General features: G+C 34.5%; 1 protein-coding gene across 1 annotated transcript in view; it reads left to right on the top strand.

The window, feature by feature from the left end:
* Nucleotides 1-625: 625 nt before the first annotated feature.
* The window catches only part of kcnma1a (potassium large conductance calcium-activated channel, subfamily M, alpha member 1a), a 379,548-nt gene continuing 364,104 nt past the window's right edge, over nt 626-16,069 (top strand). The window contains 1 exon segment of the mRNA XM_056471109.1: nt 626-1,531. Coding sequence (XP_056327084.1) covers nt 1,244-1,531 — 288 coding nt within the window. The 5' untranslated portion in view covers nt 626-1,243.

The raw sequence follows: 16,069 nt of genomic DNA on the forward strand, positions 1-16,069 counted from the left end.
AATCGTTTGATTTTCTGAAGTTTTAATCTGTTTTCGGTCGTTTAAAATAACTTACATAAAACGCGGACTGGAGTTTCAACGGCGCGTTTTCAGTCGTTTAAAAGGAAGAATGGGATTTTCTGCCTCCATTCCACACATAAATTGCAAATTTTCTACTCCAGCCCAGGTTTGCAGGTGATGCGTTGATTAAACAACACGCTGCTGCTTTGGCGGCTTTGCAACATTCGTTTGACGGAGAAGAAATATGCGAATTTATGGTCCGTTTTGACAGGTAAACATTAATATATCCGGTATATTGAACTATCTTTTATGTAACTGTTAGTTAAGTTCATTCAAAGCAAGTTGCTTAAAATCAAAGACTGCGGTCATGCTTTTGATTGTTTTTAAAACATTGCAAATAAACACCAGATACATGTGCAGTTGTGTTTTACGTATAAATGTTATTAGACCGTTTATAATGTTTTATAAATACGAAGATGCTTGTTGATGTGGTGATATAGGCTTAATAAAAATAATGTCCTTATGCTCTTTCTTTCAGGCGCTTCGACCTTCTTTATTATAACGGTTTGGCTCCGCCCTCCTACCTGTAAATCTCCCCAACAATCTGTGGAGCAGATCTGACGGACTGAGTGGATCAGCTGAGGAAAGTGAATGGGGACAGCGACGTGTCATTGAGAGCGGAATAATCGCCGAAACGCCGATATTTGAACGGCACCTTCCACCGAGCTTCGCACGACTACAAAGAGCAGCTTGGTTCACAGCTGAACAGCTTTGGACACATTGATTAAGCTGGCGTTTATGAGAGAAATATCGATTAGACACCGCTGTCACTGGATGGACGACAGAGCGCTTAGACGTACACAGGCTGCCTGAAGAGAGCCGTTTGTCTGTCCGCTTTTCTGTCACGATTCCTCTGCTTTCTTACCGAAACTGTCAGAAACGACGCGAATATTGGCATTAGAGAGCATTTAATTTCAAAGATATGGAAAAAGACGAGGAAAGCCCTTCCAAAATGAAAATATGAAGTCGTCATTAATGCGGATTTAAATGTCTCGCGCTGAGGGGCATCGGACGCGCGATTTCTCCTCACCCTCTCCAAGCTGCTGCGTTTCTCGCACAAAAATAATATTTATTCTGAGCAGACGTGGATAGAAACACAGAGAAGAAAGGAGAGGGATATTTGAAGCAATATGGCTGATGGCTGGGGTTGGGGGCGCTGGCAGGAGCTCTCCAAAGCTTCTCAATGCTAGCTGTGGCAGATGGCAACGGATCCTATGGCAGCAGCAGCTCTAGAATGAGTAATAATATCAATTTTAATAAAAATCCGGACTCTTCTGTCTCTATATCGAAGATGGACGTGATCATCCCGTTCACACCAGACGTACCCTGTGACAACAATGGTCAGCGCATGTGGTGGGCTTTCCTCGCCTCATCCATGGTGACGTTCTTCGGGGGTCTCTTCATCATCCTCCTGTGGAGGACCCTCAAGTACCTGTGGACTGTCTGCTGCCATTGTAACATCAAAAACAAGGTAACGCATCTTAACCCCTCTCCACCAAAAGCACCGTTAGCTGGAATTAAATGTTTGTGTTATCTGCGTGCTTTGCTGCTATGTTAATAACTAGATGACATTTGGATGGCAGTGGATTGGCATTGATAAAAGTGATTCGTTGTTGTGAATACGTTGGATCTGCGTGACAGTATTGCAGCAAACAGCAGTCAATATAATTAAGCTGCTCGGGATGATTCACAAGACAGATGATGATTCACATGACAGCATTTGCACATTTAAGCTTAAAAGGAATCAAGAGATTCGTAAATACACTGTAACAGTGTGAACAAATTACAGCCTGTCTTATAGGCCTCTTATTTGAATGGGTAAACAACCCATGACGTTGCTGTGAATATGGATTTGCCCTGTTTTCTTCTATTAATTTTGCATTCTGTGACATTTTATGTCCGTGGATTATTGGTGGCAAAATTCAGACCTAGACTTGATATAAATCAAGAGTTAGAGATAGGCCTATGTGTTAATCTTTACGCAATCAGTCAACTGGTAATCCTTTTAAACGTTTACCGGATCCCTTCTGTAACCTTGTAAACAAGCCACTGAGACACTAGATGCAATTATGAACTTGGCTATTAAACAGTTTGTATTTATACGTCGGTTGGTCTGGAAGGCAATATAGCAGCTTGTATGAATTACTTGATATACCTAGACTGAAATGTAGGCAAGTTAAGTGGTTGTAAACAAATAAACAAATTAAGTTTACCATTACTAAATTTGATTTGATTAAATTCAACCCATATAAATAGTTTGAAACAATATTGCAGAAATCCTTTGGTGTAATGGTTTCTTGATTGGTCAGGCTGATTATCATAATAATTTTAGGCTTTTAAAAGTATGATTTTTGTGCTCAAAATTAAAACCCATCCAGCACATTAATAATGACACGGTCATGTAGGGACAAAGATAATCATTAACTAACAGCTATCCACATTAATACGGTACAAACACATTTTTACTGTTTGGATGTCATTCTTAAACAACCCAGACCTGTTGCTCTCGAATGTACAGAATATAGGAATTACTTTCTCACATTTATTTAATTTAAAAGTAATGTGATGGCTTCCATTAGGCACTCAAAATGGACTCAGTGAGGCACACTGTGTAATTGTAACAAAAGTGTGGCTTATGTTCTACAGTATGTATCATCATTGATGGATTGGCAGCAGTCCAGTGTAAATGGAAAAGTATTATTCACTCCTCTGGAGACTTATTACTGATCTGTATGTATATTTAAATGTATATAAAAAGGACTGATGATGTTTTTTATTATTAAATTATTATTATTGTAGACTGAAGTAATTTACATCAATGTTTTGTTCTATTCTTGGTAAGGGTTATAGCAGGGGTCTCAAACTCAAATTGGAGGGGTGCCATTTCAGTGACTGACAATTCATAGGAGGGCCGTATTAACATTCAATGTACATCTCGTATATTTTTGATGTCAGTTGTGACCTGAAGGGAGGAGGAGGGTGGGCCGTAAATGAGACCCCTGGATTATAGGGTTTATGGGTGGATATATTTGAAAATGAATAATAAAATACTCAAAAAAAAAATTATTCTTCAATATGTTATATTCAATAAAATATATTCAATGTATTAAATTTAAATCATTTTTAATAGGGCAAGTGAAAATCATTTCTAACTGGGATATTTGAAAAAACATCCTTAGCATTTAGCCCTGTATAAGTTTTAAATTTCATTCATAAGGGTCCTAAAAATGTCTTAATGTCTTAAATTTAATTTGGTAAAACCTGCAGAATAGTACGGATCAAGATATCTATCTGGGAATGACTGAAAACCCAGATTAGGTGGGTTGTCATACAACTTTTGCTTGTTTTGTGTGAGTAGTTGTTATGAATACATGATCCTTTCATTCGGATGAGACTGTGTTGAAGGTTTTATTTATTTAAATGTGAAGGGTTAATGACGTCTGTGAAGTCGCAATCCTCATTACCATTTAATTAGCAACATGTACAAGTGTTCCAGCAAAACAGAGAATACCTGAAACTGACACTGTAGTTCAGCCTCTTTGAATGGAAGTTGTTAAAACACAACCGGGCCTGTGTTTGTGTCACTTGCTGCTGAGAAGCCTTGATTAAACAACCTATAAAGTCTGACATGAGTATTTGGCATTGTGATTGTTTCCCTGTTAGTTCAGTGGTTGATGACAACCTGTCGTTGTGCCATTTGGAGCGAGTATGTTCTGCAAAGTGATATCTCGTCATATCCTGTTTCCAATAAGACATGAAAACGGATAATTGTGCTCACTCGGTGTGTTTCCTGGTGGAAGGCACGTCTGGAGAGGTGACTTTGGGGATGGGTATTGACACTGTTGCAAGGGGAACATGCTTGTTAGGAGCATTAGGAGGTTGAAACGTTATCCCTTGTGCAGCTGACTGTGGACGGGCGACAGGTCCTCCCGGCATGGTGTCAGTAATGGGACGCGCAGCAGAAGCCGGCCATGTTGAGCAAGTGGGTGAGACAGCATGCCATTATATCAGCCATATACAGTACATGGACTGCAGTGTACAGGTGCACAATAACCCAAACAAATCCAAAGCACATCATCTTAGTGTTCAACTGCATTTCCTGAATTCTGAACCAAGACTTAGTTTATTTGATGAGTGGCTTCATTGTTCACTAGGTGATAACTGTCCCTTAGGTGCAATTGCCACATGGAAGGAATGGTGACTTAATGTGAATCCTCTTTCTATGTGTCCTCTGTGGCACCTTGCCTGAGGCTTTGGCTAAAACACATGTGCTTTAACGTTGCACCACCTATCGCGTCTTGTAGAGAACAATTTTTGTCCTTATTAAAGGGGAAAACTGAGGATAGAAGGGGATTTTATTTCTAGCACTGGTAGCAGTATAGCAACATCCCTGGCAGTAACTAACACAATTGCCATCTGTTTATTTGAGCCAAGGAGGTTTATGGATGTGTTGAAGTCATTAGAGCTTTTCATTCTGAAAAGGTTAATCCTGGGTCATTCTAAACCTTGGGTAAACAGAATCATGGATTTTCTCACTCCACATTTTACGTTGGGTTGACAATTAATCTAGGATATTTAAATCTGTAGGTTTCTCAAAAATAGGTTTTTGTCCTCATTAGTATTTTCGTGGTGTCTGTGTCAATAGCAAAGTTTTCATCCATATATACATCATGGTTCTGCATACATTTTAAAAATATGCATAACTATGGAGCCAGATCAGTCTCAAAAATAATAAATTTGCAAGATGTATAATTCATACATGCACAGAACAATTCACATTTACAAAATCCAATTTGTAAATTCAAAACAATTCATAAATGCTATACCCATTTCGTGAATTCACAAGTAAAAAAAATGTTTTTGCCAAATCAATTGGATTTGTGTACATTATAAATTGTGTATTGAATTTACGAATTAGATCTGTGTATTTTTGAATCGTGTTTTGAATTTCTGACTTGGATTTGTGTATTTACGAATCGTGTTTTGAGTTTACGACTTGGATTTGTGTATTTTTGATTTTGTGTTTGGAATTTACGAATTGGATTTGTGTATTGATGAATCTTGTTTTGAATTTACGAATTGGATTTGTGTATTTACGAATCGTGTTTTGAATTAACGAATTGGACTTGTCTATTTATGAATCGTGTTTTGAATTTATGACTTGGACTTTTCTATTTATGAATCGTGTTTTGAATTTATGACTTGGATTTGTGTATTTTTGATTTCGTGTTTGGAATTTACGAATTGAACTTGTCTATTTATGAATCGTGTTATGAATTTGCTAATTAGGTTTGTGTATTTATGAATCGTGTTTTGAGTTTACGAATTGGATTTGTGTATTTTTGAATCGTGTTTTGAATTTACTAATTGGATTTGTGTATTTACGAATCGTGTTTTGAATTTACGAATTGGATTTGTGTATTTACGAATCGTGTTTTGAATTTACAAATTGGATTTGTGTATTTTTGAATCGTGTTTTGAATTTACAAATTGGATTTTATAAATGTGAATTGTGTTGTGGTTGTATGAATTATATTTTGTAAATGTATTATTTTTGAGACAGACCTGGCTCCATACATAACAATTATTTTATCAAACAATTATTTTATCCAGTAATCGGATCTGTTAATAAACTACAATGGAAACACATTTGTGGAACAAATTCTTTGAAGCACATCAATAAATTGATGTTTTTTATTTTTTTTTTGTCAACATATTACATGATTTGATAGCTGTTTTAAACCAGCATACCAATCTCAATCACATACTCTCAATTGTTGTTTTTGTTCAATGACCTTACAGAATTGTAGAAGATGATTGTGTTCTCAAACATCACCAAGTACACATGACCAAACTTAAAAGAGGAAACATTGCTAATTGTTTTGTTAGTTGTGCTATTTTAGTGTTGTGTTTTTCCAGCATGCACATTTTTTTTCACCCACCAAAAATAAATGAGCACCAGTACTAAATGAGTATTAGCAGATTTATTGTGTTTAAAAACGGCACCAGTTAGGACTAGAAAAACCAGCAACAACACTCAAACTAATTCTGTAATGACTTGTTGTAATTAGTGCAATAATTCTAAAATTAATGTTTAATAAGAAATGTTAATAATAATTAGGGATGCTCTGATCGATCGGCCGGAGATTGGTATTGGCCGATAATCACATTTAATGATGTGATCTGTGCTCGCTGATCTCATGAACTGATTGCAAGTGTTTGTGTTAGTTGGTGATAAACAAAAAAATTGAATGACCTAGGTTGTATTTAGACCTTTTTACATATAAGAACTAAAAGTTCTGTGTTTTTGACAATGCAAGTTCACCAAAAGCTGGCTGGAGTAGTTAGATGCATTTAAATTTTTTTTTTTACATGAATATTCTGTAATATAACTTCTTGTAATTTTCTTATTGCAATAAACAGTAGTTTATATTTCCTTTTAATAAAAAAGTAATATTTTTATAAGTATGCATTTTAAATTATGCATCAAATATGTGCTCCAAACTTTTTTTTCATCAAGTCATGTTATTTTCAAATTGCATTGTTAGTCATTTTTCTTACCAATTTTTTTATCTGTGCTATCTATTAATTTCTGTAAAGCTGCTTCTTTCCATGACATGTCCACACCTAAATGGTTATAATAAGAGACGTGTTTAAGGTATCATATGCAGCATACTTAATTTATTCTCTTAGGTAAATAGAGATCTTCACTTAAGTATTATAATTAGAGGGAAACTGTGCTCTGTGCATTATAAAGCTTAAAGCATCAGAATCGGTATTCTGTATCAGCCTATCACCATGACAGAGTATCAGTATTCTTCAGTAATCTGTATCTGATCGGAGCATCCCTGATCATGATAATAATAATAATTATAATAATAATGAATTACATAATGAGTTTCTGCTACAAACCAACAGTGAAAAATTAACATTATAAAAAATAAAACAATGTAAAATAAAGGATTTTTATTATTATTTTATATAAATTTCAATTGAAAAAACAAATCATTTTTCTGCTGCAAATGTGCACAAATGTAAGACTATACTAAGTTAAATTAAAAGCATTCATCAGTAACTAAATGGACAATTAATATGCGTCTCAAGAAAGGACAAATGAAAGAAAAGAAGAAAAACCTCTGGCTTTAACTATTCTTTTTGGTTTGTGTCCATGGTAATGCTTGTGTTTAAGAAAGAGAACACACATTTGAGGGGTGTATAGGTTCATTCGAGAAAAAGCAAACTTTCTGGTATGACTTGCAGTTTATGGTATGTTGTTCTATTATGGTCATGTGCTGTGCTCATTCAATCAGTAATTTGACTTATATTTTTCTTAGGTGGTTTGTTGAAACACATTTTTTTTTTTTTTTTTTTTAATTTTTTTTTATTTATTAATTTTTTTATAGGCTTCTCCTTCTTGTGTGTATGACACATTGGTATATGAGCAATTCCAGCGGTTTGGATGTGACATTTTATATAAATAATTTCACATACTATGTATTACTATATACAGTATACTCCATATACCTCTGCCTGAAGAAAGCTATGCATTTTATTTATGTTTTGTCACTTAATTATCACCAGTTTTTAGGATAGTTGCTGGTAAAATGTATATAGTAAACATGACATAATATGAGACTATAAAAAAACTTCTTTTTTTTTCCTCTCTAAATCTTACAATGCTGCTTTTACGGTAAAATTGCCAATTAGTTTTTTTTTACAGGATTTTTTTTTTTAACTGTTTAAAGTTCACATTATTATTATTATTATTATTATTATTATCATCATCATTATTATTATTATTATCATCATCATTATTATTATTATATGTTAATTGTATAGAGAAGGACAGTTGCATGCGGCCATCTTTGCTGAAGGTCACTCAGTTCTGCTCATCGTTTTTGTGAGCCAATCATTTGAGCCGTGACTAATAACTGTAGAGCCACAGGAAAATTTCTAACACAGATTGGCTGATGGCATCACAAGAACAAGCACAGTCCCAGGCCTTCCTCTGGCAACTCTCCTGCAGGTGTATGAGCTGTGATGTCAGAGAGAGCGCACAGGGAAACATATGAGGTTTCCAGAATGCATCAGAATACATTGCTGTGTTATATTTGCTTTGTTCACACTAGCAACTCTTTCATACTTCCCCTTTAATGATTTTGCTTAGTTTAATAGTTTAGCTTTTTTTCAGAAATTTATTTCTATATTATACCTGATGTTACAAGACCATTACCGAAGCACAGTTTGCACATTGATTTAGATTCCACGATTATTTAATAATGCTTTGTATTTCTTCTCTAAATTGCATTGTTTATTTCTCTGTGCAAATAAGATGGTGTTTACCAAAATGATATTGCTCCTTGAAATGAGCCTTTGGTTTTCGATCCAGTGATTTAGCCTGAGCACTGCATGACTACCATTTTCCATTTAAAGCTCAAGACGCTCTCTGGATCCACTGGAGGGTTACGTCTCAAATGAGGCATACTTTTTGTGTGCATGCCTTATGAGACTACAACATAAAGAATTCTTTATACCTAAGGCTGATCTTTGTATTTTCATTGATGTACTCAGAGATTACTAAGATGCCTAGTAAGTGGGTTTGTTGTTCACCTTTGTATCCCTTTATGCTTGACAATGCCTTTGGGCTCACAGGCGTACAGCACACTCCCGAAGATCTCAGCTGTCCCTCTCACACACTTTAACATACTGTACCCTGACTGTTCTGTGCTCGGGACATGCTATAACTATTACTAGCTAAACGTCAGCTGTTTTCATTGTCGGCAGGTGTGTGGTTTTTATGAAATAAGATTAAATAATGTGTTATTAAACAAATAAAAATGTTTTTAAGTATCTAAGGCTGCATTTACACTACATTGTTCAAGTGACCTAATTCCAATTAGTTTTTTCTCCCATGTGGCACAGATGGGATATGGACCGTGTATACATGTAAGCTGAAAAAAATAGCATGAATTCCGATTTTTCTCAGATAAGATTTAGACCTACTTCATATGGAAATTTATCTGATATGAATCGGATACGTGCCCTCATGTCTGCTGTTTAAGCAGGTTGGTTTGATTTTTAACTGTTAATGTGAGTCACACGTCATTAAAATCAGTAGCGAGTGATGTAATCTCTTTCATTATGGAAAACCGAGATCTGCATGAATCCCAAAACCTTGCACAAGGACAAAATAGCTTTTATATTGTCCTGTCGCTCAATTAATCCATTTAAGCATAAGGCGTAAATGCAACACCCGCCATGTAAACAATATTGCATTCATTCATTCATTCATTCATTTTCCTTCTGCTTAATCCCTTATTTATCAGGGGTTGCTACAGCGGAATGAACTGCCTACTATTCCGACAAATGTTTTATGCATTCCAGTTGCAACCCAGTACTGTGAAACACCCATACACTCTCACATTCATACACTCAATCATACACTAAGGTCAATTCACTTATAGTGCATATCTTTGGACTATGGGGGAAACTGGGAACACCCAGAGGAAATCCATGGCAACACGGGGAGAACATGCAAACTTCACACAGAAATATCAACTGGCCCAGCCAGGACTCGAACCAGGGACCTTCTTGCTGTGAGGCAACAGTGCTAACCACTGAGCCACTGTGCCACCCATATTACGTCACAGACAGTTGAAGTCAGAATTATTAGCCCCCCTTTGAATTTTTCTTTCTTTTTTTTTTTTATATTTTCCAAATGATGTTACAGAGCAAGGACATTTTCACAGTATGTCTGATAATATTATTTCTTCTGCGGAAAGTCGTATTTGTTTTATTACTGCTAGAATAAAAGCAGTTTTAAATTTTTTAAAAACCATTTTAAGAACAAAATTGTTAGCCCCTTTAAGCTATATTTTTTCGATAGTGCACAGAACAAACCATCGTTATACAATAACTTGCCTAATTACCCTAAACTGCCTAGTTAACCTAATTAGCCTAGTTAAGCCTTTAATGTCATTTTAAGCTGTATAGAAGTGTCTTGAAAAATATCTAGTCAAATATTATTTACTGTCATCATATGTAAAAAAAAAAACAAAAAAACCCAAAACTATTATTTCAGAAATGTGTTCATTTTTTTTCTCCTTTAAACTGAAATAAACTGGGGGGGCTAATAATTCTGACTTCAACTGTGGTTAATCAAGATATGGACATGACATTAAGATGTCTACTGGTTTAAAAAGGCCTAGATTAAAATATGGCCAAATTAGAACATTTCTCTCATAAAATATAGCAGAAAATAATAAAAAATAAACTCCTTCAAACTGATTACATATTGTAATTGAGAACAGATTGCTCATTTATTATCACAGCTTATTAATATTTTCGGGTCAGCGCATCTTAACATAGTTAGTGTAAATGCAGACATCGCATACTAGTCACTTTTAAAAGAAAGATGTTCAGTAAGCAGGTCATCAAAATAGTTGGGTACTGTCACACAATTGGAATTGACCATCAAGATCTGGAATGTAAATGCAGCCTTAATGAGTGCAGTTGAAAAGTTGTGGAAGTCAAAAGACAGAGATATTTTTGCTTTAAATTAAGCTTGTTTTTTTTGTTTTTTTACATTTTTTAATACATTTTTTTATTGTCCTTGGGGTTATTTTTAAAGGCTTACAGCAAGCCTGTCTTGTTGCAGCTCTTTAGGAATTCATTGATTTGCTATCGATCACTGTGGACAGTCTGTCTTTCTACACCTCTTGAATTGGTATTTGAAATGTTTTTAAATGACACATTTTCTTAGGATGCCACGTTGGCTGTTTGTTGCCAGTGTGAAAAAGGAGTATACATATTAAATTGGAGAGAAGGTTTCTCATGTCATCCTGTTGTAGTTCACAAATGTAAGGACATAAAAGATTTGTGTTTATTGCTGCAGCCACCTGGATAGGTCATGCTTGAGTTGAGCTATAATGATGTATACGAAGAAGTTGAAGCTGACAGCGGAACAGTGCAGAAACATCATTGAAACACTTTTTTTAGTTACTACTTAAGACTGATTTATTTTCTGTTAAACGTGTCCACTTATTAGAAAACTTAAATTTTATGCCCCAATGTATGGATTATTCTCACATAATGCTTGATAATGATAAGTTTTTAATAATAAATAAGACACCAATTTTAAATTGAGGTTAGCCTATCAGTGTGTGGCTCCATAGAAACAATCAAACAGTTAACCTTTATGTAATTGTTTCAAAGCTGGAGACAGAAATGATTTAGTACCATGAGTGATATTTATGTGCTAGGCCTCTGAGTTCCTTTTGGCATAGCGGCCTCAGAGGCCTGACATAACTGTCATGTGTTGTTGATATTGGACTGGCAAAAGCATACTCTACAAACACAAGGCAAAAGACTGACCAGTTTCCACTGCCATAGGCAGGGCATTTCAAGCAATTCATGTAAAGCACTAGCAATAGACTACTTTCTTTTATTTACATTTTTTTAAACTATTATAGACCTCCTATTATAGACCTCCTAAAAGCTGAATGAATTTGGTTAATGGTATACACTGTAAAAATGCTAGGTTACACACAATAGATTTGTGTTGGGACAACATGAAGATATTAAGTTAACCCATTAGTTTTAACAAATTTAGGTGGACTGAACATCAAACAATTTGTCTCCAAAAATAAATTTGAATTGTGTTGTTTCATTTAATTTTAAGTAAATCATTTGAACAAACAGCAAACGTAATATTTTTTTGAGTGTATTAAAATACACAAACCAAGTATCACATGGGATTTTGGATTGAAACTTTAATAAAGAGTAGGACCCCCAAAGAACCAGCATTGTTTTTCATTGTAAATAAAAGAACCCTTTGAAATCAGTACGGTTATATTTTCCTCTCTACATTAGTTGCGATTTAAATCTTTCTCATTCTGCATTTCAATTTTTCTGGATTCCATTTTCCTTTTTATAAATTTTTTTGTATTGGATTTTAATATTAAAATTACTGTAAAATAATTAAGCTACATAGTCCAATTGATTGAAGACATGAAAGATAATCAGGTTAACAATAATTTTTCAAGAGTCTGACAAAATGTAAGGAACCATATAAAATAATTTACATCTTTTTCAAATTAAACTGAACAGTTAAATTAAGCTGGAACTTTATTTTTATGGATTAAAAATATACTTTTAAGTCACTCGTCTTTATATGCTCAAATTTATTTTAAAGGGCACATAGGTTACCCCTTTTTTCATATTTAATATAAGTCTTTTGTGTCCCCAGAATGTGTCTAAAGTTTCAGCTCAAAACAACCATCAGTTTATTTATTGTAGCTGTTTGAAGTGTCTGCATTATAGCTGGGAAAAGGTTGTTGCTGTTTTTTTGCACTGGGCCTTTAAGGCTAGTCCTCCCCGCCCACGGTTCCCACGTGCCTGTCAGCAACATGCCTCAATCGTCGCCCTCGGCTGCCTCAGGAAGCAGATCTCACGCAACGTTTGTGAGAAATACTATAGTAAGAACTTTAACAATCAGTATTTGTTGCATTTTTTGTGGAGTTGCAACAATGAGTCACACACAATGTCATTACAAAGTTCACACACACACACACAAACACACACAGAGCACAGACACACAGACACACACACACCATACACACAGAGAGACAGCACGCATATGTGACATGATACTGGTAATATACACTGCTGTATGGATATCTGGTATGTTAATGTACAAAATAAACCCGATTTAACAGCGACAAACTGGGATTGAAGTGGCTTCTTTTATAATTGTTCTGACACGCGGCTGTGCTGATAATTCATTACACGCATGCACCGTTTTAAAACATTTTAAACTTGTAAAACTCACTCTTGATCACGTTTGATGATGATTGCTGATCCTAGCAAACTGAACTGACCTTTTATTACCGGTTGCTTTGCGCTCGTCCTGTCTTGTTGATATGATTATATGCGTTACTACGGAGACATGTTAATGCGCGCAGCTGTCAATCAATATTGGTGGGTGAGGCGACCGCACTCCTACGTCAACTTGCGGTCGATCTGAAAACCGCTCCAATTGGACCACCGTTGTTGTTAAATTTGTAAAAAAAAAAAGAATGGGTGTGTTTACATCACCCCAATATGACCAGTTATACACTATACTTACACACGTCTGTCCAAACAGCTTTAAAAGTAAATTTTTCACCATAGGTGCCCTTTTTTATTTTAATTGTATTTCTAATAATTTTTTCTTGTAAATATACCATTTTGTACAATTTTCATCAGGCATATTTACACAAAATATATTCATAGTTAACTCGGAATCAACTTAGTCAAACTTAGTTAAACTTAGTCAGGTGGTTGTGCATATTTTAATAATGAGAATTTTAATTGAATCATGTTGTATTTCCCTTTCTGTTAACCAAATACACATCAAAACAGTTTATGCCATATTGCCCAGTCACACTTAATGTTTTGTTTAAAGTGTTTTGGACTAGGTGTCTTAAAGTTTAGATTTGACTATGTCAGGACTCCGGAGATACAATCCACGCTGGTTGGGGATACCAAATCTCACTGACTGATCAAAAGCGTTAGCACATGGAAAAGGATAGCAGAATGGCCATTGCTGTAGCTCACAGAGGAAGCCGCTGCTGGCCACTTCAGCTGCTGTTGTCTTTAAAGTCTGTTTGTAATCTGTCTGCAGTCAAAGCCACCATGTGCTCTCATCTCCACTAACCCCTGGCTAATATTTGCCTTCGTATTGTTATTTTGAGTTTATTGGAGGATTGCTGCGTGAAAGCTGGTTAAGAGTCACAATTAATGACGATCATTAATAGCAATTCCTCAGAATGAATTATTGGTGCTTATGGAATAATAACAAGGCCTCTGTTGTAATTGTTTTTCCTGACAAGGCGATCTTGAGTCTTGAGAATCAGCTCTACTTTTGGTAGCTTTGCACTCAAACATCTTCAGTACTTTACTCACAATGAGATGAAAATGGATGCATGACTGATGGAGCAGTCGGAGACATTCATTTAGAAAGTTGTTTGGACCTGTTCAAACTTGGGATAGGCAATATCTTCAGAGGGTGCTGGAAATACTTAAATATGCTTGGAATCTACTGTTTTTAAGGTTTAAGGACTGCTTCAATTAAAAAAAAAAAAAAGTTATTTAAACTACTTGAAAATGTAATTGCATTGCTTTCATAATAATAATAATAATAATAATAATAATAATAATAATAATAATAATAATAATAATAATAATAATAATACATTTTACTACATATGTTATAAAAACCATCTAATTAAATTAGATAAATCTACTTTTGCATGAAATTTAATCTCTGGAATATGCCTATACAAAATCTGTCACTGGGGTGGTACCTTTTCAATAGGTACACCTTTTGTACTTTACAGCTGCACGTTAGGGCCTTTAGGGTACACTTTTGAGCTTTTAAGGTACTATGAGTTACAGATTTGTACTTTTTTAGGTAGTAATATGTATCTTTAAGGACCTGTTAGGAACAAAAAAAGGTGAAATCCCAGTGACAGATTTTGCACCTTTATTTCTGAGCATTTTTCATAATCTGCCTAAAAGCAATAAATGTTTTTTTTTTATGTACCCTTTGAAATTAAACTAAAAATGTATTTTTATATGGAAGATGACATATTTCAGATGCAAATAAATTACAATTAAGAGAATAAATGACAGTAATTCAGTATTAGGCTTATGGAAAACCTGTCGTCAAACATTTTCCTTATACTATACTATAAAATAATGATAAGCATCTGATACGATGTGATGAATATGTATGTAAATATGTAGTTTTGCCACACTTGTAAAGCACAAAAAAATAAAACTAAAACTGCATCTGTAAAGTGCTTGAATCGAGTTTAACTGAATAGTCGAGTTTAACTATGGGAAAAGTGTAAGAACTATTTGCAATAAACACTCCCAATGATAAAAATGATTACATTTTAATATAAAATATTTGTATTGAAATAAGCACAATAAAAACTACATTAGCACATGTGAATGAGCCTGTTTACTAATCTAATGCCCCCCTGAATTATTAACCCCCTGTTTATTTTTTTTCCCCAATTTCTGTTTAACGGATAGAAGATTTTTTCAACAAATTTCTAAACATAATAGTTTTACAACTCATTTCTAATAACTGATTTATTTTGTCTTTGCCATGATGACAGTAACTAATGTTTTACTAGATATTTTTCAAGACACTTCTATACAACTTAAAGTGACATTTAAAGGCTTAACTAGGTTAATTAGGTTAACTAGGCAGGTTAGGGTAACTAGGCAAGTTATAGTCTAATGATGGTTTGTATCGAAAAAAAATTTAGCTTAAAGGGACTAATAATTTTGACCTTAATGTTTTTTTTTTAATTTAAAACTGCTTTTATTCTAGCCAAAATAGTGCCCGGATCCTTTAAACCTGCTTGAAATACTCAAATAGGCCTTAAAACACTGGAAAATAATAAACATTTAATCTATTAAGGATAAGCTTTGCAATAACTCTACATGTTCTGAACTGTTGAGCTTGATAGTCTAATAATTCTGACACGTTGCACTTCCTGCACATTGCGACATCAATGCTGAAACAATATATTGTGCAGCCCTAGCATGCACTAATAGTTTTACATCGGAATGAATTAAATCCGATCGCAAATCTGTTTTCAAATATTGTAATCTGAAACAAAATTGCCGAGATCTGATTTCTTTAAAAACAATGATCTTACTGCGTGGCTGAGATATGATATAAAGTGGGTATCAGACCAAACAAGAAACACTGCATTAAATTAAATTTTTCCATGCCATGTCTTTAAAATATGGACATTAATTTTACCCCAGGATTTTCAATAGAATTTCTGCGCTAGCCTGCAGCTTTTTACGCTTAAACCAAATGGATGCTTAAGTTAATTAAAATGATTATATTTGAATTACATTACAACATCAATCCTGTTAAAGGAACCTTATGAAATTGAAAATAGTCATAAAGCTTTCACCAGAAGTTCATCTTGGCTGAAAAACA

The sequence above is a fragment of the Danio aesculapii genome, chromosome 13 (genome assembly GCF_903798145.1).
Source record: "Danio aesculapii chromosome 13, fDanAes4.1, whole genome shotgun sequence".
Lineage (NCBI taxonomy): Eukaryota > Metazoa > Chordata > Actinopteri > Cypriniformes > Danionidae > Danio > Danio aesculapii.